Source organism: Erinaceus europaeus, chromosome 19, assembly GCF_950295315.1.
Source record: "Erinaceus europaeus chromosome 19, mEriEur2.1, whole genome shotgun sequence".
Taxonomy (NCBI): Eukaryota; Metazoa; Chordata; class Mammalia; order Eulipotyphla; family Erinaceidae; genus Erinaceus; species Erinaceus europaeus.
In genome coordinates, this window is record NC_080180.1 from 20,726,950 (window position 1) to 20,750,829 (window position 23,880).

A 23,880-nucleotide genomic window follows, 5' to 3' on the forward strand; every position below is an offset into this window, starting at 1 on the left:
CTTCCTCCCTCCGCCCCTCCTGCTGCCACCCACGCACACCCAGCTGTTTGCTGCCCTCCTGTGCCTCCTGCCACCGCCAGGGGTCGGGTGCTCCTGCCTGTGTCCCTTGGGACCTGCTGGTGATACCCTGCACCTGTGCCAGGAGCCCAGGGCCTGCTCCCCAGGAATGCCACTGGATCCCCAGTTCCCTGATTCCTTAGCCCTCTTGCTGCTGCCTGGGGCCTTGTCAGCTCAGGCCTCTCTGCCTGCTGTGGGTTCATGGCCTGGCTCTGTGGCCTGCAGGCAGCCCTAGCCTTGACCAGAGACTAGTCTCCTCATCTCTTCTGGGGCCTGGAGTTCATGGCCAAGCACGGCCACCTTCCCAAAGCCCATGTGGGAAACAGTGTGTATGCGTGGGGGGGCTGGCTGGCTCCAAGTGGGAAAGCGGGGTCCCCCCAGGCCTTGAGCCACACCTCAGCTCTCCGCTGCCTCTGGGCTGAGGAGAACCAGCCCACAGGGAAATGGGAACCAGAGATAGCTTGTGTGAGGGGGTCCCCCAGCTCCCCACCAGCCCCTGCCACAGACTCAGAGGACTTACAGACGGAGGGTGGCCTCAGGCCCTCACACCAGGAGACTCCCATGTTGACCAGGGTGGCTGGATCCCTGGGGGGTGGCCCCCTAAGTTCAAGGCCCCATTGCCCCCTACTCCAGCCTGGCCTTGGCAGGTCCTTGGCTGGCAGGCAGCCCAGAAGCTCATGATCACTGGCTGCAGTCATCTTTCACCTCGGAACATTCTGAACCCTTCCCTTCCCTTCCCTTCCCTTCCCTTCCCTTCCCTTCCCTTCCCTTCCCTTCCCTTCCCTTCCCTTCCCTTCCCTTCCCTCCTCTCCTTGGCCCAGGCGCAGTACCAGTCTCTTGCCTCCCACTGCTCTGATTCAGCAGTCAGCACTGACAGCGGAAGAGAAGTAATGTACAATAGGCTCAGGGGGTGGGCACAGAAGGGGGCGTGGGGCGGGGGCTGACTTGAGCTGGGGCAACCCCTCCTTGGGGCTCCCATCAGCACCCCACCCTTGGCTTGGCTGCTTCCTGAGCCTCTGCAGGCCACCTTGCTCCCTGCTGCCTAGCCTGAGCTCCTCTGGGAGGTGGGTGGAGGATTCTCTGGGGCCTCTCACAAATTGGGGGGACTAGGGGTATCTGGCTCCAGCTGGGAGGAGGTGGAGGGGGCAGTGACTGGGGATCCCACTACACCAAGGGAGAGAGACCCTCAAAACAGCCTCTGCCTCCCCAAAATGGGGCAGGGTTTCCACTTATGGAGAGTGGGGTTCAGGCACTGAATAAGGTGATGTAGGGGAGGGGGTTGTGGTGGCTGGAGAATGGTCCACCTCCTCTGGGCCAAGCTGCTGATTGTGATCAAGAACAGGAAGTGAAGGATACCACAGGGGTGGGGAGGAGGAAGCAGGCCAGCCCTCCCCCCTGGCCTGGTGGCACCCCCGAGGTCATGGCCAATTCCCCTGCCCCCAAGCTGTGCTGCCTTGAGCTCCCAAGGCTGCCTGACTTTGCAGCTGAGCAAAGGAGTAGGGAGCAGAGGGTGGGGTGGGGGTGGGGGTGGGAGTAGGAGCTGGGGAGGGTGGTGACCAGGTATCAGGTTCCCCTGGTCACACCCCAAGTAGTGTCTTCTTGCTATCTCCCCTCTCAGCTTAGATGCTCCTGGGCCTGTGTGATCAGAGGTGGGGAGTGACCTTGCCAGGACCAACAAGCCCCTCTACAAGAAGAGTGTTATTGTCCTGTGACTATATCATTCCGAGGCGAGGATGCACCTCCTCAGTCTGATCTGAGGATCCAGAGGGGTGACAATAGCTCCTCTCTGCCTCCCTCACACCACAGGTGAATGACCAGGGAGCAGCTTCAGGGGGAACAAAAGAAAAGTGATAGTCCCTTGTGTCACCCCTTTCTTCTCTCTGCTTGCCTTCTCCAGACAGCTTCAGTGGGTGAGGGGTTGGGTGGGGGGGTGGGGTATGTGTGGGGGGATAGGGTGCACTGCCCCCTCCCTGCAGGTTCCAGGTCTATTCTGGGGGATTGAGTCACACTCCCTGTTACTGGCATCTGAAGCAGAGATCCTTGGAATTCCCAGCAGCCCCTGTGTCCTGGCAGCAGGTGGGGGGCAGGTGACACCCTGAGGTCAAGCAGACAACCTAAAGAATACCAAGGGGTGGGTGGGTGGGTGGTGGCGTAATTGGCTGAGCGCACATGTTACAGTGCACAAGGACCCAGGTTCGAGCCCCCAGTCTCCACCTGCAGGGGGAAAGCTTTGCAAGTGGTGAAGCAGGGCTGCAGGTGTCTCTCCTTCTTTCCCTCTCTATCACCCTCTTCCCTCTCGATTTCTGGCTGTCCCTATCCAGTAGATAAAATAAAGGTAATGAAAAATTATTAAAAAATATTTTAAAAAAAGAATACCAAGAGGGGGAGCAGGTGGTGGTACATCTGGTTGAGTGCACACACTACCATGTACAAGGACCCAGGTTCAAACCCTCACACCAGTCGCCACCTGTAGGACAAGTGGTGAAGGTATCTCTTTCTCCTTATTTCCCCTTCTCTTTCAATTTCTCTCTGACTCTCTCTAATAAATAAAAGATGTTGTTTTTTTTTTGTAAAGAATGCCAAGAGGGATTCTTGAGGATGGAGTCACCATTAGGGGCCATCTGTATAGCCCCATGCCTACACCCCTTCTGTCCTCTCTACAATTCCTTTCTGGACAAGCCCTGAGATCCGGGGAGCCCAACCCCATCCCCTATCATGGGCCAGCCCAGGCCAGCTTCTTCCGCTTCAGCAGGCCCTGACTTGTCCTCAGCTGTGTGGGGGAGACAGGCAGGGAGCTGGGATCCTCAGATTCATCCTGAGGAACTATGTGGGGCAGAACAGAGCTGCCAGGGAGTGTGGGAGGGGTCTGGACCAGTGGGGGTGGAGCCAGAGGCCCATCCTTCACCTGCCCCAGTTTCCCAGATACCTTAGGGATGTCTGCTGGTAAGGGGGACTGTTCCCTTGGCCTCATTGCTCTGGCTGAGAGGACCAGGCCAGCTCAGCACCTGGGAGCCAGGCTGCCTCATGGGGTTTGGGGGTGGGGTGGGGCACTCATCATGGTCAGGTTGCTGGACTCAGTAGCCACTGGGGTCCCCCATTAGTTCCCTCTGGCCCCCCATGGGGCCCTTTCTAACAAGGACACTCCCGTGTTGTCTCCCTCCTGCTCCTGGTGGCCCTAGCAATTCCGTGTGTGTACAGGTGGTTGCACACCTGCTGGTGGGGTACACGCAGGCCCCCGTCCCCATGGCCAGGCTGCCCCCTGTGCGTGGGAGGCCAGTTGGTGAGGAGCCTGGTCTGCAACAATCACCCTGCCCCGTTCATCTTGCCTGAGGACTGGTTTCCCCCAGCTTGTGTGGGGGCTGCCCCAGGCAGGGGAGGCCGGGAGGAGCTGGAAGGGAGCCAGGGACAGCTGGGTAGTCGGGATGCCAGGACTGTGCCCAGCTGCCTGCCTTTCCCAGCTTCCTGCTCCAGGAGAAACCAGGAAGGTGCTCGGGAACCTGGGGAGGACCCTGGGTTCTGGGGTGAGGATGTGGGTGCGTCCATGGGAGTGGCTGCTGGGGAGAAGATAGGCCTTGTGGTGCCGTCTTTTTGCTTTGTTTTTCTTTTATTTCTTTACCCTTTTCTTTTTTATTTTTTTCTTCTAAATGGAGTGGTTTGGGCTGGGGAGGCCCCTTCTTATCTCTCAGGACCTTTCAAATCCTGCCCTAAACTCCTTTCTGTCCTCAAGGCTCCCCTGGCTGGCTGGGGACCCATCAGGTACCTTCCCATGTCAGGTGCCTCCCCCAGACTGCCCCCAGGACCAGCCCTGGGTCTACAATGTCCCCAAAGGGTCATCTGTTTAGGGGCACCTGTAGGGAGGGTCTGAGACACCCCTGAAAAGCTACATCCTCTCTACTTGGGCTAGGATGCTTCTCCCTTCTTTGCAGCTGCGGGTGGAGAGCTTTCTAGAAAGAGTCAAATGATCAGCCCCCAGGTAAGGCAGAAGGGGGAGGTGAGGTGGGGTGTCTTATCAGACTGGGCCCTCCTCTCTTTCTCTCCCCCACCCCCATCGCCCCCTGCCCCATCTCCTTTGAGCACACACACACACACACACACACTCAGGCACACTCAGGCACACACACACACACACACACACACACACACACACACACACACTCTCTCTCTCTCTCTCTCTCTCTCTCTCTCAGGCACTCTGGGCCTGGAAAATCTGATGAGTCTGCAGTGCAGTTTCCAGGCCTGGGGCCAGAGGCCGGTGGGCGGCTCTGAGGTTTGCGGCCATGGGAGCGGGGGAGGGGTAGGCCCTCTACAGGCGTGTCCTCCTTGTGTGTGTGTGTTGGAGGGGTGCTGCCCCCAAAGAAGCCAGCTCCCTCAGAAGCCATTTCGGTGCCCCGTTTCCAGACCTGCTTGCTTCTCGCATATTTCTCCCTCCCTACCACAGGGCCAATGTCTGGCTCCCAGGGCCCTCTTTCAGGGGAGGCCCAGAGCCACTTCTTGACTCCCATTCCCTCTACCTACCCACTGCAGCTGTCTTGGAGTGTGGGTGTGGGGGAGAGCTGACTCTAGAGTGGGGGGGGTGAGACTCAAGCCCACTGTCTTCTAGGCCAGCCCAAAGGTGAATGTGCTGGGGCCCTTGTGGGTGGGGGTGGGGGGCACTGACCCAGGAAAAGGAGGTGGGAGAGGCAAGTAAAACCCCCAAGGACCTGAAGAGCTGCTCAGGGGACCCCAGTCAGAGGACCTGCCTCCCCCACTCCCTGATTTGCAGGGTCCTACATCTCTGCTCAGCCCAGAAGCCCCAAGTTCAAATGTAACTCCAGTCGTCACACACTGGGACTCAGGTTGGGCTCTGACCCTCTCTGGTCTCAAGCTTCTTATTAGGACAATGGGGGTCTGGGGTCTGGGTGGAGGTGCCCAGGACCAGGTGGGCCCTTCTAGATGGACACTGGCTGTGACTCAAGGCCTTTGGGAAGGCAGATGCCGCAGCTGGACCATGCACCGGGCACCCAGCTCCACACAGCTGCACCCTGTCCCCTGACCCTTCTCCTCCATAGGAATGCAGACACCCCCCCCTCCTTGCTTTGGGCTCAGTGAATGTGCTTGCTCACAAGGTCATATATCCCTCGGTTCCCCCAAGAACACAGGGCAGATTCCTCCTGGATAGCCCACTGCTGGCAGTCTTGTGTGTGTGTGGTGGTGGTGGTGGGGGTGGGTGGGAGCTATGATCCCTTCACTTCTAGGCCCTGGGACAGCCTCTGCCCCTCCTCCCCCTGCTGGGCGGGCCAGGGTCAGGCCCCCCTGCTCTTGCCTGCCTGCTGCCGGCCATCAGCCTACCCAAGGCCAGGCCTCCCCTGTGCCCGCCTGCCAGCCCGCCCACCTACTGGGGGGCAAGGGGAGGGTTGGGGGATGGCTCCTCCTCCCTTCTGCCTCCCACTCTCCCTGCCTGCACTCCAGGATGAGGCCCCTGCTCCTGTTCCCTGCCCTCCTCTGGTTCCAGGGCTTCTTGGCCAAGGTAAGGTGGGCAGTGGGGTTGGGCAGGATGGTCAGGGCCTCCTACTCTCCAGGATTCAACCAAGCCCCCTAACTTCTGTGGGCCTCACAGCTGGCCTTTATTAGTCCAGAACAGAAGCTTTTCCATCCCCTCTACCTCCCTCTCTCACCTGGGCAGTGCCTGTGGGGGTAGGAGGGGGGAGAGACTCAACCCAGATGGATGCCCTCTGCTCCTGGCTCTGTGCCCCTGAACTTCTAGGAGGCCTGAGTGCACCTCCTCTCCTCTCCCCACCCCTCCTTCCTGCAGGGACAGGATTGCCCTCTACTAGCAGAGAGCCAAGGAGGGGACCAAGGAGGTAGGGATCTTGGGGTGTGTGTGTGTATCTTTGAGTTGGGGGTATGGAGACAGTCTCTTCAAGCCAGGTGCTTACTCTGCCTGGCCCTTGTTTGCCACTCGATTCTTTAGGGCAGAAGGGGGGTGTTGGGGCATCAGGGAAGCCTGACTTACCCCTTCTTCCCAGGATACCCTCTGAAAGTGAACGTCAGCAACCAGCGGGACCCCACTAGCCTCCTTCTGAGCTGGGTGCCCCCAGAGCTGGGTAGGGCTGAGTACACCCTCCAGCTCACCAGCCTCAGCTCCCTAGGCTCCCCCGATGGGCAGCAGCTCTGGGCCCACACCAACACCACCAGCTTCGAGTTCCGGGACCTGATGCCAGGAAGCCGCTACTGGCTGGAAGTGACTGCCTTGCTGCCGTGTGGACAGAACACCACCGTCAGCCTCACTGCACACACAGGTGTGTGGTGGGGAGCAGAGGGTGGGGAGCAGGGGCCCTGGGCATTGTCTGAGCTGGGGTGGCTGCACTAGATAGCTGGCAGGGGACAGAGTGACCAAAGAAGAAGCTTCTGGCCTGGCACAGAAACCCATTTTCGAGGGACTGGAGAGCTAGCTCCCCTGGCCGGGTGCTGGCACTGCCAAGCGCTTGGCCCAGGTCCAAGCACTGGCATTGTATGGGAGGCACTATGGCAGCAGAGGAAGTTTCAGTGCTGTGTGCCTCTCCTTTGCGCTCTCTCTCTCTCTCTCTCTCTCTCTCTCTCTCTCTCTGAAAAGGTGACCTGGAGGATCACAATAACTCACTTGGGTAGTGGGCTGCTTTGCTATGCCCACCCAGGCTCAAGCCTGGCCTCCACTGCATTGAAGGGAGGTTCTGTGCTGTGGTCTCTCTCTCTCTGCTTCTTTTTCTCTCTGTGTGTCTCTTATTTGAAAAAGTCAAATAAAGCCGCGAGGCCCTGATTTCATTCCAAATAATAATAATAAATCAGTAAGGACCTGCACAAGGATCCTGATTTGAGGCCCCTGCTCCCCACCTGCAGAAGGGTCATTTCATAAGCAGTGAAGCAGGTCTGCGGGTGTCTAACTTTCTCTCCCCCTATCTCCTCTTCCCCTCTCAATTTCCCTCTGTCCTATAGAACAAATGGCTACAGGACCAATGGATTCTTAGTGCAGGCACTGAGCCTCAGCAATAACTCTGGTGGCAAAATAACAACAACAACAACAACAACAGTAACAATAATCTAGGAAAGGAGGTGAAAGCAATAGCACTAGAAGCAGAGGGGCTGCCCGCTGGTCCTGAATTGGCTTCTCTGCACCTGTGCAGCCCCGGCAGCGGTGCGTGGCCTGCAGCTCCGCAGCCCTGAGACCCCAGGCAGTCTGGAGGCTGAGTGGAGCGCTGCCCCTGGGGAACAGGATGGCTACCAGCTTCTCCTCCACCACCTAGAGTCCCCCACCCACCCTGCACAGAATATCTCCGTGGCCCCAGCCACGCTGGCCTACAATTTCAGCGGCCTGGTGCCAGGCAGCGAGTACGAGCTGGAGGTCTTCACCTGGGCTGGCGGCCTCCGGGCATGGAGCAGCGTCCGCCAGTGGACAGGTGGGGAGGTGCAGGAGGCAGTGTTGGGGTAGGGTGGTCCAGTAGGGCAGCACCGGGATCTGCTCGGGGCGCTTTCTCAAGCCAGGCGTGCCCCCACTTTCCCACAGCTCCCAAGTGCCCTGATAGGCTCGTGCTCCGCAGCCTGGGCACCAGTTCCCTCCAGGCCTCCTGGAGCAGCTCCAAGGGGGCCGCCTGGCTGCACCTGGCACTCACAGACCTCCTGAATGGTGCCAACCTAACAGCAGTGGTCAGACGGGGGATCTCCAACCACACCTTCCACCACCTCTCACCGGGCACCCCTTACCAGCTGGCCCTCAGTGCCGCCGCGGGGCCCCACTGGGCAGCAGGTCCCAACGCCACTGAGTGGACCTGTGAGTACCAGGAGCTAAGGGGACAACACAGGGGTCCCCCTCTGGGCAAGACATAGCTAGCTGTGGGGCGGGGTGTCCAGGGAATCCTGCGGGAAGTGGGGCTCCAAGCAAGCACCCCCTGCTGTTGGCAGGTGTTAGCTCGCCAACCTCAACAGTGTCTTTTGGCCTGTGGCTCACTGGCTATGTATCTCTGCCAAGGTGACTTGACTTCTCTGTGCCACTGCTGCTGAGTCTCAGGGAGGATGTCTGCATTGGCTCCTTTCTCCACAGACCCGTCTGCCCCCTTGGACCTGGCACTCACCTCCCAGCCCCCAGAGCTGCAGGCCGGCTGGAAGGCAGGGCCTGGTGCCCGGGATGGCTACCTGCTCAGGCTGTTGGGGCCTGGACAGGTGAAGCAGAACGCCACGCTGGGCCCTGGTGTGCTCAGTGCTGCATTCCCGGGGCCCCTACCCCCCGGGAACTATACTCTGAAGTTGGGGGTTCTGGCCGGGCCCCACAAGGCCTGGGCACAGGCCAGCACCCTGCTGCCTGGTGAGTTTGTCCTGGTGGGGAACAGGCAGGGGCACCCACGTATAGGCCAGGAGGACCTTACTGTTTGGATCTTACAGCTCAGACAGACAAGTTGTGTGGCCTCAGAGTCTCTGGGTAGGCTAATGCCCCCCCCCCCCCAGCACCCTCCCCAGGAGCCTCCCTGGAATTATCTGTGTTGCCTGGTGCCACCCAGGTCACTTTCTGTGGGCTACCAGGTGGACATTATCCTACCCAGAGGCTCTGAGGCCACACATCAAATCTGGCCATTGTATCCCCAGAGCTCTGGGGAGGGGACAGGCCCAGGACAGTAGAGAAGGGGCATCACTCGATGTGACCCCCTCAACCAACTACCCGTTTTCAGGGCCCCTGCCGCCACAGTTACTGCAGGTCACCAGCAGGGGGAGCCCCTCCGACTTGACTGTTGGCTGGGCCCAACCCCTTGGGGAGCTAGACGGTTACAGGGTCACCTGGCACCAGGAGGGCGTTCCGAGGGCACCGGACAGTCTCATCGACCTGGGTCCGGGTGACTCCAGCCTGACGCTGAGGGACCTGGAACCCGGTTCCTGCTACACCGTATCCGTGTGGAGCTGTGTGGGGAATGTCAGCTCCAGCGCCAGCAGCACCCGCGCTTGCACCCGTGAGTTGCACCGCAGGTCGGCAGGGGGCGCCCGGCTTCCTCTTCTCTGGCCTTCCCTGGGCCTGATCTATCTATATCTCCCAGTGGGGAAGGGGGGGGGGGGAGGATGGACAGGTCTCAGATTGATTTGCAAGCATTTCCTGTCTCTTACCATCTGTTCATCCATCCACCCATCCAGCAAATACTTAATGAAGCCTCCTATTTTTTAGCTGTGCGGCTAGGGCTGAGGCTGCATAGTCAGAGAGATTATCCATCTACAAAAGAACCACAGTGGCCCTCGGGGTGGCGCAGTGGATAAACTGGATAAAGCACTGACTCTCAAGCATGAGGTCCTGAGTTCAATCCCTGGCAGCACATGTATTTTCTCTCTCTGTTCCTATCTTTATCATAAATAAATAAAATTTTTTAACAAAGACAAAAACCAACCAACCAAACAAACAAACAAAAAGCCCAGATGGTTTGCTTGTACAGGGCATTTTTTGTTTATGATGGTGTGGCTTAGGATTTGTTGACTTTCTGATGGTGAGAAAGAGTATACTTCAGTAGAAACTGTACCTGGTACTTTTTTTTTTGGGGGGGGAAGATTTATTTATTAGCTCATGAGAGAGAGAACCAGTGCATCACTATTGCACATGTGATCCCATCGATAGAACGGAGGATTTTATGCTTGCGAGTCCAATATTTTATCCACTGAACCACTTCTCAGGCCAAAATCATTGGACACCCCCCCTTTCATCTCTCCTCTCTCCCCAGCACTGCTCAGCTCTGGCTTATGGTGGTGCTAAGGACTGAGCCTGGGGTCTTGGAGCTTCACGCATTCAATTCTTTTTTAAAAATTATTTTTATTTTTATTTATTTAAAAAATTTTTAAATATTTATTTATTCCCTTTTGTCGTCCTTGTTGTTTTACTGTTGAAGTTATTATTGATGTTGTCGTTGTTGGATAGGACAGAGAGAAATGGAGAGAGGAGGACAGAGAGGGGGAGAGAAAGACAGACACCTGCAGACCTGCTTCACCGCCTGTGAAGCGACTCCCCTGCGGGTGGGGAGCCGGGGGCTCGAACCGGGATCCTTACGCCAGTCCTTGCGCTTTGCACCAGGTGTGCTTAACCTGCTGCGCCACCGCCCAACTCCCATTCAATCCTTTTTTTTTGCATAAGCACTATGCTGTCTCCTCCACCCAGAAACTTGGGAGTTTGATTATTGAGCTCTCCATAGACCAAGCTGGACATGATGTTGGTGGTGGGGGTAGGGGTGGGAGAGACAGTGAGTCCCAACTCCCTGTTGGCCCCTTTTGATCCACAGAATAAATGACAGATACACCATAGCCCGATTTTCACTCAGTGCAGTGCTGGATACATAGCAGGATCAGTTCAAAACTTTATCACAGAATAGGCATTGTATCAGATGCTTCTGCCCAGCTGTGGGCTGGTGTGTGTATGAGTGCATGTAAGTTAGGAACTTGTGCAGGTCAGGAGTATTTTCAGTAACTTTTGTTGCTGTTGTTTTTGTTTGATGGAACTCCAGAACTACACGTGCTGTAGCTGGAATCCCATGAGAGTTCATCTCTCTAGGTTGGAATAGGTGACTGTGAGAATTTAGTCAGCTGAGGAAGGACAGAGTGGGAAGGGGACCATTTTCAGAACTGAATGCCACGCCAGAGGTGTCTAGGGACTTAGGGGATGCAGGAAAGATGGGGGATCTGGGGACCCAGACCCCACCCCCTCTAGGAGCTGATGGTGTGTGTGGGGAGGGGTGGGGAGCACCCAGGTCTTTCAGAAAGCTTCCCTGGGAAGGAAAAGAGTGGGTGGGTGGGTTAGGTCCCATGGCAGCTGTGTGGAACCCAGAAGCTGAAGCCGGAGAGGGGGCTCTGACTCATTCCAGGCCTGTGTCTTCCTGTCCCCCCAGTTCCTGCCCCTCCTGCCAACTTGAGCCTAAGCCTGGCTTCGAGGCCACCTGCCCTGAGGGCTTCCTGGAGCACCCCACCTGGGGGCAGAGACGGTTTCCTCCTGCAGCTGTACCGGCTGAGGCCGCTGGCCTTGGAGAGTGAGCAGCAGCTGTCTCCCGAGGCTCACAGCTTCTCCTGGGCTGTGTCTGCTCCGGGCATGGAGTTCCTGGCACGGCTGAGCACTCTGCATGGGCCGGACGAGAGCAGCTGCACCAATGCCACTGGCTGGACTCGTGAGTGATGGCCCACCCATAGCCACCTGTGGTGTGGTTTCCCAGAAGGTGTTATGCCACCTGTGGGCAGGCAGCTGGGCTGACTGAGGGGACATCCCATCCTCTGGTTGACCCCCAAATCCAAGGCACAAACAGAGCTCCCTGCCTTCAGAGGCACCCCTGGCCCTTCTGGCATTTAGAAGGTGGACAGGACCCAGATTTTGCTTTTTATACAACTACTGCAGGCATGCCATTCTCTCTCTCTCTCCCTCTCTCTCTTTCTCTCTCTCTCTCTCTCTTCCTCCAGGGTTATTGCTGGGGCTAGGTGCCGATACTATGAATTCACTGCTCCTGGAAGCCATTTCCCCTCCCATTTTATTGGATAGGACAGAGCAAAATTGAGAGGGGAGAGGGAGATAGAAAGAGAGAGAGAAAGAAAGACACCTGCAGACCTGCTTCACCACTTGTGAAGTGTCCCCTCTGCAGGTAGGGAGATGGGAGCTCCAAACCAGATCCTTGAATGGGTACTTGCTCTTAGTACTATGTGTGCTTAACCATGTGTGCCACTGCCCAGTCCCCCAACATGCCATTCTCTGTGCTGTGTTACGACCCACTGTGTGGAACTGGGGGCCCTGCCACAAACTCCCCCACACCCCAATCTGCAGGTGGTTACCACTCCAGCAGTAGATCAAGTTCATGAGCACTCAGTTCAGTCCTCCCTGGATCCTCTCATTTCGTTTTCATGTCTCCCTCTCTCAGATGAGGAATGTGAGGCTTTTAGTTTTACAGTCAGAAGTGGGGGGTTGGGGTTCAAGTTCAGACAGTGGGACCCAGGGCCAAGGCTTCTAGCCACAAGCTACCCCTCACAGGGAAGGCCAGGGAGTGGTGGCCCTGGATTCACTGTTATTTTTGAAGCACAGGGCACCTACGTGGGGTGGGACCCTCCCGGGTGGGACCCCTCCTCTTCAGGAGCACCCAGAGCCACAGAGTTGGGTTTAGATGCACCCCTTTCACCTGGCCTGAGTCCCTCTCCTTTTTCCACTTGCTGCATCCTCTCTGACAAAGGGGACCCCCACCCCATTCTTCTCTGTCTCCACTGCAGGAATCCCCTTACTCCCCTAGTACTCTTCTGATTCCTTCCAAAGACCATGAACCCTCAAACAGCAGGCAGTGGGCCTGGAGGTGGGGGTGGAAAGAGCTCTGGGAGGGTCCAGCTGTGGTTCAGTCCTCAGTGCAGTGCTGTCCATTTCTGAGCCTCAGTTTCCCCATTTATAATGACTGATGAGTTGATGAGGCTGGGGTTGTGCGACTCTAGGTCTTGGGATCAGATTGAGGGGGGCACTTCCTGGCCCCCAGATACTGCCTGTCCTTCAGAACCATGTCCACCCACTCTTTAAAATCCCCTAGGGGGGAGTCGGGCGGTGACGCAGTGGGTTAAGCGCACGTGGCGCAAAGCGCAGGGACCGGCGTAAGGATCCCGGTTCGAGCCCCGGCTCCCCACCTGCAGGGGAGTCGCTTCACAGGTGGTGAAGCAGGTCTGCAGGTATCTATCTTTCTCTCCCCTCTCTCTCTGTCTTCCCCTCCTCTCTCCATTTCTCTCTGTCCTATCCAACAACAAAGCAACGTCAACAATGGAAATAATAACCGCAACAAGGCTGCAACAACTAGGGCAACAAAAAGGGGGAAAAATGGCCTCCAGGAGCGGTGGATTTATGGTGTAGGCACCGAGCCCAGCAGTAACCCTGGAGGAAAAAAAAAAAATCCCCTAGGATGCGGGGACTTCTGAATTCTAGTTCTATCTAGGGAGGGCCATGGGGACAGCATGTGACTACTATGCTTCAAGACTCTGAAGTCACTTTTATTTTTAAGACATATTTATTTATTTTCCCTTTTGTTGCTCTTGTTGTTTTATTGATGTCATCATTGTTAGATAGGACAGAGAGAAATGGGGAGAGAAAGACAGACACGTGCAGACCTGCTTCACCACCTGTGAAGCAACTCCCCTGCAAGTGGGGAGCCAGGGGCTCGAACCAGCATCCTTACACCAGTCCTTGTGCTTTGTGCCACGTGTGCTTAATCCACTGTGCTACCGCCTGACCCCCGATTCTGAAGTTATTATGTGTGAGAAAGAGCATAAGGGAGAGAGAGCAGAGAACCCTCCCCACCTGTCTCCCAGTACCTATAGGCAACACCAGGGCTTGAACTGGGAGCCTGAGGTTTGTGAATCTGATGCTCCAGCAGCTGAGCATCCCCCAGCCCATGTGATCAACTTGTTGACAGACACACACCACCACCCCCCACAACCCCCCCTCCAAGAGAGAGCCTTTCATTTCAGTCACCATCTTAAAGACCTTATCTCAGAGACAGTCACATCCTGAGGGGCTAAGGGGTTATATCTGCAACACAGCTATTTTTAACTTAATATTGTTTATATATTATAGTTTATTTATTTACTGGATAGAGACAGAGGAAAGTAGGAAGTATAGGCAGAGAGAGACACACCTGCCTACAGCCCTGCTTCACTGTTTGTGGCGACCAGGGACTTAAACTCATATCCTTGTGCACTGCAACATGTCACTCAGTCAGGTGCACCACCACCCAGCCCCTAAACGTTTTTTAAAAAGCATTCATTCATTCATTCATTCATTCATGCATGCATTCAATGAGAGACCAGAGCCACAAGTGCTGGGATAGAACCCAGGGTCTTAGATTTGTGGAGCGAATGCTCTACCCACTGAGCTACCTGCCCAGTAGCTCAATGGGTTATTTTGGGGGATGCTGGGGGTACAGCTCATCTCCTAACATCTCTCTTTCCTTGCTCTCTTGCAGCCCCCCTTGCCCCTCCCCTGGTAGCTGTGAGCAGCGAAGGCCCCACCCAGCTCCGGGCTTCCTGGCGCCATGCTCCCGGGGGCCGTACTGGATACCAGGTGACACTAATGCAGGCAGGCACCCTGGAAGCCACCAGCACCCTGGGCCCGGAGGCCGATGGCTTGAGCTTCCCTGCTCTGACCCCTGGAACTCCGTATGATGTGGAGGTGGCCTCTGAGGCTGGACTTCTCCGCAATGCCACCCGCACCTCGGGCTGGACCGGTGAGTGGGAACAGGGACCCTGGGCCCCCCACAGCCCTGCGGCACCTCACCCCTTCCTGTGGTCCACCTGGCCCCAGGTCAGCTTCTGTCCTCATCTCCACAGCACCCCTCACACCTAGTGAACTACTGGTGGCCATGCAGGCTGGCAGCGCCCTCATCAGCCTGGCCTGGGCCCCTGGGCCTCTGGGTCAGGGGACGTGCCACGCTCAGCTCTTGGGGGCCAGGCCCCCCTCCCCAGCACAGCCCTTAGCACTTGGCCAAGCCCGCCTGGTCCTCGGGGGCCTCACACCTGGCCGAAACCTCTCCCTCTCCGTGCTGTGCCGCGCTGGACCTCTCCAAGCCTCTACTCGGCCAGTGGTGCTGCCTGTCGGTAGGAGGGCACTGTCTGCTTGTCCTGGAGGAGGCAGGGGCCTGGAAGAAAGGGCCACCTAAAGGCCCAGCACCCATGTGCTCCCCTATCTGTGCCCCTTCCCTGGGGTGCTCGACCCAGAGAGGAAGCTGCTGCTGTTTAAAATCTGTCTAGGGGCCAGGCAGTGGCACACTGAGCAGGGCACATGCTACTGTGTGCAAGGACCTGGGTTCAAGCCCCTTGTCCTCACCTGCAGGGTGAATGGTGAATCAGTGCTGCAGGTGTCTCCTTTTTTCTTCCCCTCTATCTTCCCCCTCCCCTCTCAATTTCTTGGTGTCTTATCAAAAAAAGGAAAAATGGCCACTGGGAACAGTGTATTTGTGGTACAAGCATGAAGCTGAGTGATAACCCTGGTGGATATATATATATGATGAAACAGAGGAGAGATACCACAGCACTGAAACTCCCTTCACTGTGGTGGGGGCCGGGCTCAAACCTGGGTTGTGCACCTGGCAAAGTATATTATCTAAGTGAGCTATTTTATTGGCCCAAGATTTGTCTTATGAGAGGAAAGGAGAGGGAGAGAGAGGTAGAAGACCACTGCTCAGTTCAGACTTATGGTGGTGCTGGGGACTGAGCCCTCCCTGCCTCAGAGGGGAAGTCACTGCGCCAGGTGGCCAGCGTCCCTTTCCCAGGCACCACCCCTGCCCCGGGCACCCTCCTCTTGGGTGTGAGCCCTACACAGTGTGAGCTGTGACTTCCCGCAGAGCCCGGCCCTGTGGAGGATGTGCAGTGCCACCCTGAGGCCACCCGCCTGGTCCTGAACTGGACGGTGCCCGCGGGAGACGTGGCCACCTGCCTGGTGGCGGCGGAGCAGCTGGTGGAGGGCCGGGGTGCGGAGCTGGTCTTCCGGGCCAACACCACCCGGGCGGCGCTGCTGTTGCCGGGCCTGGCGCCCGCCACCTCCTACCGCCTGGGCCTCGCAGTGCTCGGCAGCAATGGCCTGTGGAGCCGCGTTGTCACGTTGGTGTGCACCACGTCTGCTCTGGGTAGGCCCACCCCTCCCACTTTCAACTGACCCCGCCCATTACGGCCCCGCCCACACAACAGACCAGGCCCACTCTCTGGCCCCACCTAGCCCCACTCCACTGCTCCGCCCACCTGGCACCTGGTAGGACTTCACTCTCTTGCCCTGCAGCCTGGCGTCCACCAGAGTTAGCTGCGCCGCCCCAGCTGGAGCCCGGGAATGGCCCAGGTGTCATGATCTCCAGGGGCATGTTTGGCGAAGACAATGGGCAGGTCCAATGGTATGGCGTCATTGCCACCACCAATATGTCCTGTGAGTCCCAGGCCTCAAGGGGCAGGGTGGGTGCAGGCGTCCAGAGACTGAGACTGGAACAATGAGGGGCCGAGGCCATGTTGAGCCGGGGGGCCAGGAAGGGTGACACAGAACATTCTAGAAGATAGCACTGAGGTTGGGTTGCAGACGACGGGAGTGGGCTGGGTAGTGAGGTCTCCCTCTCAGTGCTGAGGGAGAGTGGCCTTACCCCTGCTCTGCCCTCCCCAGTGACACGGCCTACCCAGGAATCCATCAACCACACGTGGTATGACCACTACTACAGGGGATGCGACTCTTACCTGGCCATCCTGCTTCCCAACCCCTTCTATCCAGGGCCCTGGGCTGTGCCCAGATCCTGGATGGTGCCCCTGGGCATGGAGGACTGCAGTCAGACCCAGGAGATATGTAATGGGCAACTCAAGCCTGGCATCCAGTATCGGTGAGGTCTGGAGAAGGTGGAAGGGAAGGGGGAGGCTGGATCCACTCATATAAAGGCCAACAGAATTCTGCCTGAGCTTCCTAGCTGGCAAAGCAGAACGGGGAACACCTTTCTGTTGTGGTTCTTTTTATCAGTACAGAGTGATGGGGTGTGTGTGTCCTGCTTCTGCTCTCCAGGGCACTGCCAAGAATATTCAGGGGCTGCTTCTGGAGCTTCTTGCTCTCAGGACAGAGCAGAGAATGTGGGGGAGAGGCCAGGGCGGCCTGTTCTGGCAGCAGGATAGATACCTTCTGAGTGAGGGAGCTCTCACTGTCTGAGTGCCCATGGCTTGTGACTTTGTTTCCCGGGAGGGGCTCTCCCATGTGGTTGCCCTTCCCCAGCGGCCAGTGCTGTGCTTCTCCGCCCTAGATTCAGCATCGTGGCCTTTGCCAGACCCAGTTCTCACGAGACCATGGTTTCCTTCTCGGCCTTCTCAGGTAGGGGGCACAAGTCTCTGGGGTAAGGCCTTAGTGCTGAGACCCCCTCCTCCCTTCTGCGGTTCCTCCCCAATTGGCAGCAGGAACATGGGCAGGAGACGCAGTACAGTGGTTTGGCCCCTCCTGTGCCTTGCAGCCAAGACCCTGGAGATTCTATACCAGCACTCTTCCTGGGGGCGCAGTGGGGAGCACCTGGGTCAGTCAAGGCTTCCTGGGAAAACTGAGGCAAAGCCAGTAGGGTGGGTGGAGTCAATCTCAGTTAGACCAAGGTGTCAGAAATAGCCTGTCGGCACGTGACCAGTTTTTAAAAAAATCCTTCAGATGACCAGGCTTCTGTGTCCTGCCCCTGCCCTGCCCTCCACAGAACCCCGGGTCGGCACCTCCCGGGCAGCCATGCCCCTCCCAGCAGTGGTAGGCATCGTGGTGGGCACCTTCCTCACCATCTGTATAGTCATGAGCCTGCTGTGCTGGAGGCGGGTGAAGGGGCAGAGGTGAGTGTGGGGAGGAGGCAAGGGGCACCGTGGTCCAGGGTTAGGAGCTGGCATCTTCCCTCAGAGCTGCCAGTTCCATGCTCCTGTTCCCCCACTCCCTGGGGGCTGCCTCCCACTAGCCTCTTCATCCTGGGTAGGGCAGAGAAGAACCGGTTCTCCCAGGAGCTGACTGTTTACAACCTGCGGTGAGTACCCAGTCTGTGGTTCTGGCCTCCATGGCTCCCGCTGACCCTCCTATGGACTCCATACTGAGCGCCATGGACCAAGCACCAGCTGGGCATAGAATCTCTTTGAAGGCCTGGGGGCAGGGGGTGGATCTAGAAGATTCCAGCTTGTTTTCCCTCCAGCTGTTTCCTCTGCTCACTCCCTCCTCCCCATCCATCCTCCCCAGGCCTTCCTCCTACAGTGGGTGCTGCCCCCCCCCCCCAGTGTGTTCACAGGGTGTCAGGTGACAGGGCAGCCAGCCTGAGCTGCTCGGCCCCCCACCCACGGGGGCTGCTTGCTGCCTCCTCTCCTACAGGCGCACCTACAGGCCCATCCCGGCCCAAGGCTTCCGGCAAAGTTACGAGGCCAAGAGTGCGCATGCTCACCAGGCCTTCTTCCAGGAGTTCGAGGTATGGTGGGGAGGGGATACGGGGGGGGGGTGGGGTGGGGGTGTGTGGCAGGGAGGGTGTGGGGCTAGTGTCCAGGCTGGAGGTCTAGGGGAAAACCCCAGCCATGCACACCCACCCTGCCACTCTCCTGGGCCGGCGAGAAGAGTGTGTGCTCCAGCCCTTCCCTCCGGTGCCCACCCCCAAACTCTCCAGGAGCTGAAGGAAGTAGGCAGAGAGCAGCCCAGGCTGGAGGCCGAGCACCCCACCAATACCTCCAAGAACCGCTACCCGCACGTGCTGCCCTGTGAGTGTGGGGCTGGCAGGCAGGGGTGGCGGGCAGGGCCGGGGACCAGGCCACTGAACACCCCACTTGGCCCTCGGCAGATGACCACTCCCGAGTGCGGCTGGCGCAGCTGGAGGGAGAACCACACTCTGACTACATCAACGCCAACTTCATCCCAGTAAGGGCAGCTGAGGGCTGGGTGAGGGGCCAGGGGGCTGCTCGGGACTAAGGCTGGTCTGCAGGGCAACATGGAAGACGAGAAATGTTTTACTCAGGGAACCACGAAGGTTTTCCTAGAGGAGAGGGCCCTTGGAAGATGAGTAGAGTCAGGATAAAAAATGAGAATGGGGGGAGGGGGCGCACCTGGTTGCGCACATATGTTACAATGCACAAGGATCCAGGTTCAAGCACCCAGTCCCCACCTGCAGGGGGAAATCTTTGCAAGTGGTGAAGCAGTGCTGCAGGTGTCTCTCTGTTTCTCTCCCCCTGTGCTCCTCCCTTCCCTCTCCATTTCTGGCTGTTTCTATCAAATAAATAAATAAATAATAATAATACATGAAATGAGAGCAGGGAAAGAACAGAGGATGGTGGGGAGGCCCAGGTAGTGTGGAGTGCTGGGTGAAGGCGGGGAAGGTAGACAGGGCTGCAGGCCATGCTGGGCTCTTATCTGGTGGACAGTGGGGAGCCATGGCAGGTACTAGAGCATGGAAAGAAGGCAGCTTTAGATTTCAGGAAGGGGCTGGCAGGCTGGGGAGACTATTTTATTTTCCTATTGGTTTTCCTTACCCTGATGGCGGGGACTGTTCTGCAGACACCACCCCTGTTTGTGTGTTTGCACATGTGTCTGTAGCTGAAGTGGGAGAGAGACTTGTTGCTGTGTGCCAGCCCCAGCCCAAGGATCCAGGTGTCACCATTTCCTGCCCTTCACCCCCACAGGGCTACACCCATCCTCAGGAATTCATTGCCACCCAGGGGCCCCTCAAGAAGACCCTGGAAGACTTCTGGCGGCTAGTGTGGGAGCAGCAGGTGCAGCTTATTGTCATGCTGACGGTGGGCATGGAGAATGGGCGGGTGAGTGTCAGAATAGTCCCGAATGGCCACCAGAGGGCACCAGAGGCCCATCCAGAGGGACATGATGGGGGGATGGCAGCAGGTGGGGAGGGAGGCAGGGGCACAAGCTAGCTAGGAAAAGGATATGGGGGGAGGGCAGCCTGCATCTTCCCCTTCTTCTAGCCAGGTGGGTGGTGTCCCCTCTCTGTCCTGCTCATGTGGGGACCTGGGACACAGAGGACTCCTGCTGTGGGTGTCCTCCAGCTGGTGCAGGGATGCAAAGCTAGGAGCCCCAGACCAGGCCACTCAGCTGCCTTTTCTGAGGGTCACAGGCGAGATCTGGGAGTAAGGGTGCTGGCATCCAGCCTTGGGGGGGGGTCAAGCTTCTGGAGAAGGTGGTCTTGAGCTGGCCTAGCTTGGTGGCAGAGATGGGGACAATGACAGGGCTCCCTGCTGCACCCCTCTGGCTCTAGGTGCTGTGTGAGCATTACTGGCCGGCTGACCCCAGCCCTGCGATCTATGGTCACATCACCATCCATCTCCTGGCTGAGGAGTCCCAGGACGAGTGGACAAATCGGGAGTTCCATCTGCAGCATGTGGGTGCCTGGGGTTGGGGGGTGGAAGGGACAGGGTGGGCTCGCACACTCCTCCCCCTGGGGCCTGATGTTGAGGTCAGGGAAGGGTTGGGAGGCAGGTGGTTAAGAATTGATCCGAGGGAGCTGGGTGATAGTGCAGCAGGTTAAGTGCATGTGGCGCAAAGCCCAAGGACCTGCCTAAGGATCCCTGTTTGAGCCCCCAGCTCCCCACCTGCAGAGAAGTCACTTCACAGGCAGTGAAGCAGGTCTGCCGGTGTCTATCTTTCTTTCCCCTCTCTATCTTCCCCTCCTCTCTCGATTTCTCCCTGTCTTATCTAACAATGACGACATCAGTAACAACAACAATAATAAAAACAATAAAAAAGGGCAACAAAAGGGAAAATAAATAAATATATATATAAAAGAGTTGATCTGAGGGCAGGGCAGCCCTTCCTGAGCCAGAAGTGACAGCTCTCTGAGCTTATCTGGGGCACCCTGCTGCATCTCAGCCCCCCCCCCCCCCATCCCATTGGCTGTGCGGGCTGTGGCTTCCAGTGGCAGGGAGGGAGAGGCCAGCATTGTTCCCTGTCTGGGCACCTTCACAATGGCTGGAGTTCCCAAAAGAGGGAGACAAAAGGCAGGGAACAGAGCCACCTCCCTCAAGGAGCGCCCAGTTTGTGGGTAGTGGCCTCTCTCCCCCATCTCAGGTGAAGAGAGTAGAAGGGCTGGGGACCAGGGATCTAGTTCAGGATATCAGAGCACAGGACCTGCATGCAAGAAGCCCCAGGTTCAATCCCCAGCACCACCAGTGGCCAGTGCTGAGAGTTGCGCTGTCAAAGCAAGTAAGTGAGGGGACACAACATGATGGTTGTGCAAGACTCTCATTCCGGAGGCTCCAGAGACCCAGGCTCAAGCCCTGGCATCAAAATAAGCCAGAGCTGAGCCAAGCTGGGGTTCCCGCCTTTCTCCAGGCCGCACAGCAACAGCAGCGGAGGGTGAGGCAGCTGCAGTTTACCACGTGGCCCGACCACAGTGTCCCCGAGACACCCAGCTCCCTGCTGGCCTTCATGGAGCTGGTACGCCGGCAGGCGCGGGAGGTCCAAGGTGCAGCTCCCATCCTGGTGCATTGCAGGTGAGCCCGGGGTCTGGGCTGGGCTGGGGGCCTGGGGACCCTGGCAGCCCCCGTACTGTCCCTCCCGTTCCCAGCGCGGGTGTGGGGCGCACGGGCACGTTCGTGGCACTGTGGCGGCTGCTGCAGCAGCTGGAGGAGGAACAGGCGGTGGACGTGTTCAATGCGGTCTATGCTCTACGGCTGCACCGGCCGCTCATGATCCAGACTCCGGTGAGGGCCCCCTGAGGGGCTGGGGGCGTGGAACCCCACAGGGGAGAGATGGGGGGGCACAGGCCCAGGAAAGACATTGGGGGGCACACAGAGGTAGGGGCTCAGCATTCTCCTGCTTTGGGGGCCTCCGTTTCCCTATGCGTACAATGGTCATGGTGGGGCAGACTTGCCAGCACTGATGCAGTGGGATAGCGACGCGGGGAGGGGTCCCCCCAACCCCCCTACCCGTCACTGTCCTGCTGGCTGAACCCCACGAAGCTGCCACCGTCCCTTCGTCCCGTCAGAGCCAGTACATCTTCCTGCACAGCTGTCTTCTGACGAAGATTTTAGAAGGACACCCTGGCGCCCCCGAGTGAGTCGCCAGCCCTGGTCGGGGTAGGGGCGCGGGTCCCCGGGGCCTCCTGCCAACGTCCCGCTCCTGTGCACCCGCAGGGCGGAGGAGAAGCTGGGCGGGGAGAGCTGGGCCACCCCCCCTGCCGTCTCCCCGCTGAGCCCCTTGCCCAGGTCCCAGCCCATCTCCGTGAGCAACTTCGCTCAGGCCTGTGCCCTGCGGGCGGCCGACGCCAACGCGGGCTTCCTGCGGGAGTACGAGGTCCGCAGGGGCAGGGTGGGGGGCGCCGGCGGGGTGAGGGGCTGTCCAGGGCCGCCCTCAACCTCAGCTGCCACCTCGCCCCCAGCTCCTTCTCCAAGCCATCAAGGACGAGGCTGGCTCCTCGGCGTCCCCTCCTGGCTGCGAGCAGAACGGCATGGTCCCCGGTGAGAACCTATGGACTGGAGCGGGGAGCCAGGGGCAGCGCGCAGGGGGCCGGGTAGCATCACTCTCCATGTGCCCCTCAGACGATGGCTCCCTGGCGCGGTCATCAGTGGAGGAGGACAGCGCTGACCCGCTGCCAGAAGCCTGGCTCTTTCCGGTGAGTCATCCTCCCTGCTTGTCCTGTCTAGGTGTGCTTCCCTGGGGGAGGGGATCTGGGCTGGGGTGGGGTTGGGAGTCAGAGGAGGTGAGGCCGGGGGCAGGGTCGGGGCTGAGGTGTGGAGTGGGGGGCTGGAGTTGGGTCAGAGTGGAGCTAGAGTGTGGGCATCTGAAACTTGGGTAGGGAGGGGGCTGGAGCTGAGGAGAGGAAAGCTGGGGGTTCTGGAGCTGGGTGGAGAGTGGGGGACAGGAGCTGGGTTGGGGGCCTGGTGCCGTGGCCTGCCAGGGGCGCCCTCAGCCCCCAGGAGCCCCTGGCTGTGCTCTGCAGGGCGGCTTTTCTGGCCGGGATCACGTGGTGCTGACTGGCCCTGCGGGCCCCGAGGAGCTCTGGGAGCTGGTGTGGGAACACGGAGCCCACGTGCTGGTGTCCCTGTGCCCGCCGGACCCCAAGGAGAAGGTGAGGGGAGCGCCATGGCGCGCGGGGGTGGGTAGGTGCTGGGCTCCGGTGGTCGCGGGCAGGCTGGGGCGTGGGCAGCGTCGGAGCAGCCTGAACGCCCCCCCCCCCCGCCCCGCCTTCTGGCAGCTGGAGACGCAGCCCTTCGTCACGGACTTGGTGACAGTAAGCTGGGTGGCAGAGAGCAGCGCGGCGGGTTGGCCCTGCACACTCTTCAGGGTTACGCACGTAGGTTGGGGGCTGCGCTGTGGGCCGCGTCCGGGTCCCACCCTTCCCCGGCCCCCAGCCCCGGGCCGACGGGGTCTCTGTCCCCAGCGGGAGAGCGGGAAGCAAAGGCAGGTGCAGCAGCTGCAGTTTCCAAGCTGGGAGCCCGGGTGTGAGCTGCCCGCCGCAACCCTGCTGCCCTTCCTGGCCGCCGTGGGCCGCTGCTGCTCCCAGGACAAGAAGAAGCCGGGCACGCTGCTCAGCCACGCCAGGTGCCAGGGGTTTGGGGGCGCGGCTGCTGAACTCCCACTGTCTGCCGGGCAGGGACCGGAGCCCCTCCTGGTTCCTGAGTATCCCACCCACTTCCCAACTGCTTCCGCGGTGCCCGAGTCCCTTCCGGGTCCCCAGGCCGCACTGCTAGGTTCCAGCGTTCCCTGCGTCCTGCTAGCCCTCCTCGAACTCCTGGTCCATTGCAGCAAGGGCGTGGCCCAGCTGGGCATCTTCCTGGCTATGGACCAGCTGCTGCAGCAGGCGGGGGCTGAGTGCGCCGTGGACGTCTTCAACGTGGCCCTGCAGCAGTCACAGGCCTGTCGCCTCATGACCCCAACGCTGGTGAGAGGCGGCCACCTGCTGGGCTGGGGGGAGGGCAGGGAACTTGGGACGGCTCTGCCCCAGCCGCCGCTGTCTCCCGGCAGCACTATTCGGGAAGCCACCAGGGGGCGCTGCGGACCGCGGTTAGGGCCGGCTGGCTTAGGCTCCTCACCATTTCTGCCCCCAGGAGCAGTACATCTACCTCTACAACTGTCTGAACAGAGCGCTGGGGGACGGGCTACCCTGAGCCTGGGACAGAACTGGCAGCCTCAACAAGCACCCCCCAAGCTGGCTTCCTGGGAGGACAGCCTGCAACCCCAGACAGTAGGATGGGTGGAGGGAGGGTGGATCTGAGAATAAAGATTGTGGTCAAGCTGAGTGTTCTTTGTCCTTCTACTTTCATAAAGGGAAGAAATGGTTGCAGGGACTTATGGGGTCACAAGGACTTGTGGGAGGGGGTGTCAGGCAATGGGGGAGCTGAGCTGGGCCAAGATTGGGTGCTGCTGACCCTGCTGAGCCGCTGCCT

The 23,880-nt window shown here is 58.9% G+C and overlaps 1 protein-coding gene across 15 annotated transcripts; it reads left to right on the top strand.

Moving 5' to 3' along the window:
* The first annotated feature begins 3,983 nt into the window (after positions 1–3,983).
* LOC103112662 (receptor-type tyrosine-protein phosphatase V-like) lies at positions 3,984–23,733 on the top strand. 15 transcript variants are annotated; one of them, XM_060178543.1, is made up of 32 exons: positions 3,984–4,030; positions 5,506–5,563; positions 5,849–5,897; positions 6,063–6,335; positions 7,197–7,469; positions 7,577–7,840; positions 8,111–8,371; positions 8,733–9,008; positions 10,917–11,189; positions 13,998–14,258; positions 14,362–14,628; positions 15,375–15,656; positions 15,806–15,946; positions 16,175–16,385; positions 16,794–16,861; positions 17,226–17,352; positions 17,472–17,537; positions 17,873–17,966; positions 18,159–18,249; positions 18,330–18,406; positions 19,165–19,299; positions 19,752–19,874; positions 20,825–20,985; positions 21,060–21,195; positions 21,480–21,547; positions 21,628–21,787; positions 21,873–22,106; positions 22,434–22,562; positions 22,677–22,787; positions 22,875–23,035; positions 23,240–23,375; positions 23,542–23,733. In XM_060178543.1, exons 2-32 carry the CDS (start codon positions 5,507–5,509, stop codon positions 23,599–23,601), a joined length of 5,025 nt encoding a protein of 1,674 aa, XP_060034526.1. In that variant the 5' UTR covers positions 3,984–4,030; position 5,506; the 3' UTR covers positions 23,602–23,733. The 15 variants fall into 15 exon arrangements, with proteins under 15 accessions (XP_060034526.1, XP_060034538.1, XP_060034527.1 ...); XM_060178552.1 differs by lacking the exon at positions 3,984–4,030 and having other exon boundaries at positions 5,469–5,563; positions 21,873–21,951; positions 22,033–22,106; XM_060178555.1 differs by lacking the exon at positions 3,984–4,030 and having other exon boundaries at positions 5,428–5,563; positions 6,186–6,335; positions 7,381–7,469.
* Positions 23,734–23,880: the final 147 nt, after the last annotated feature.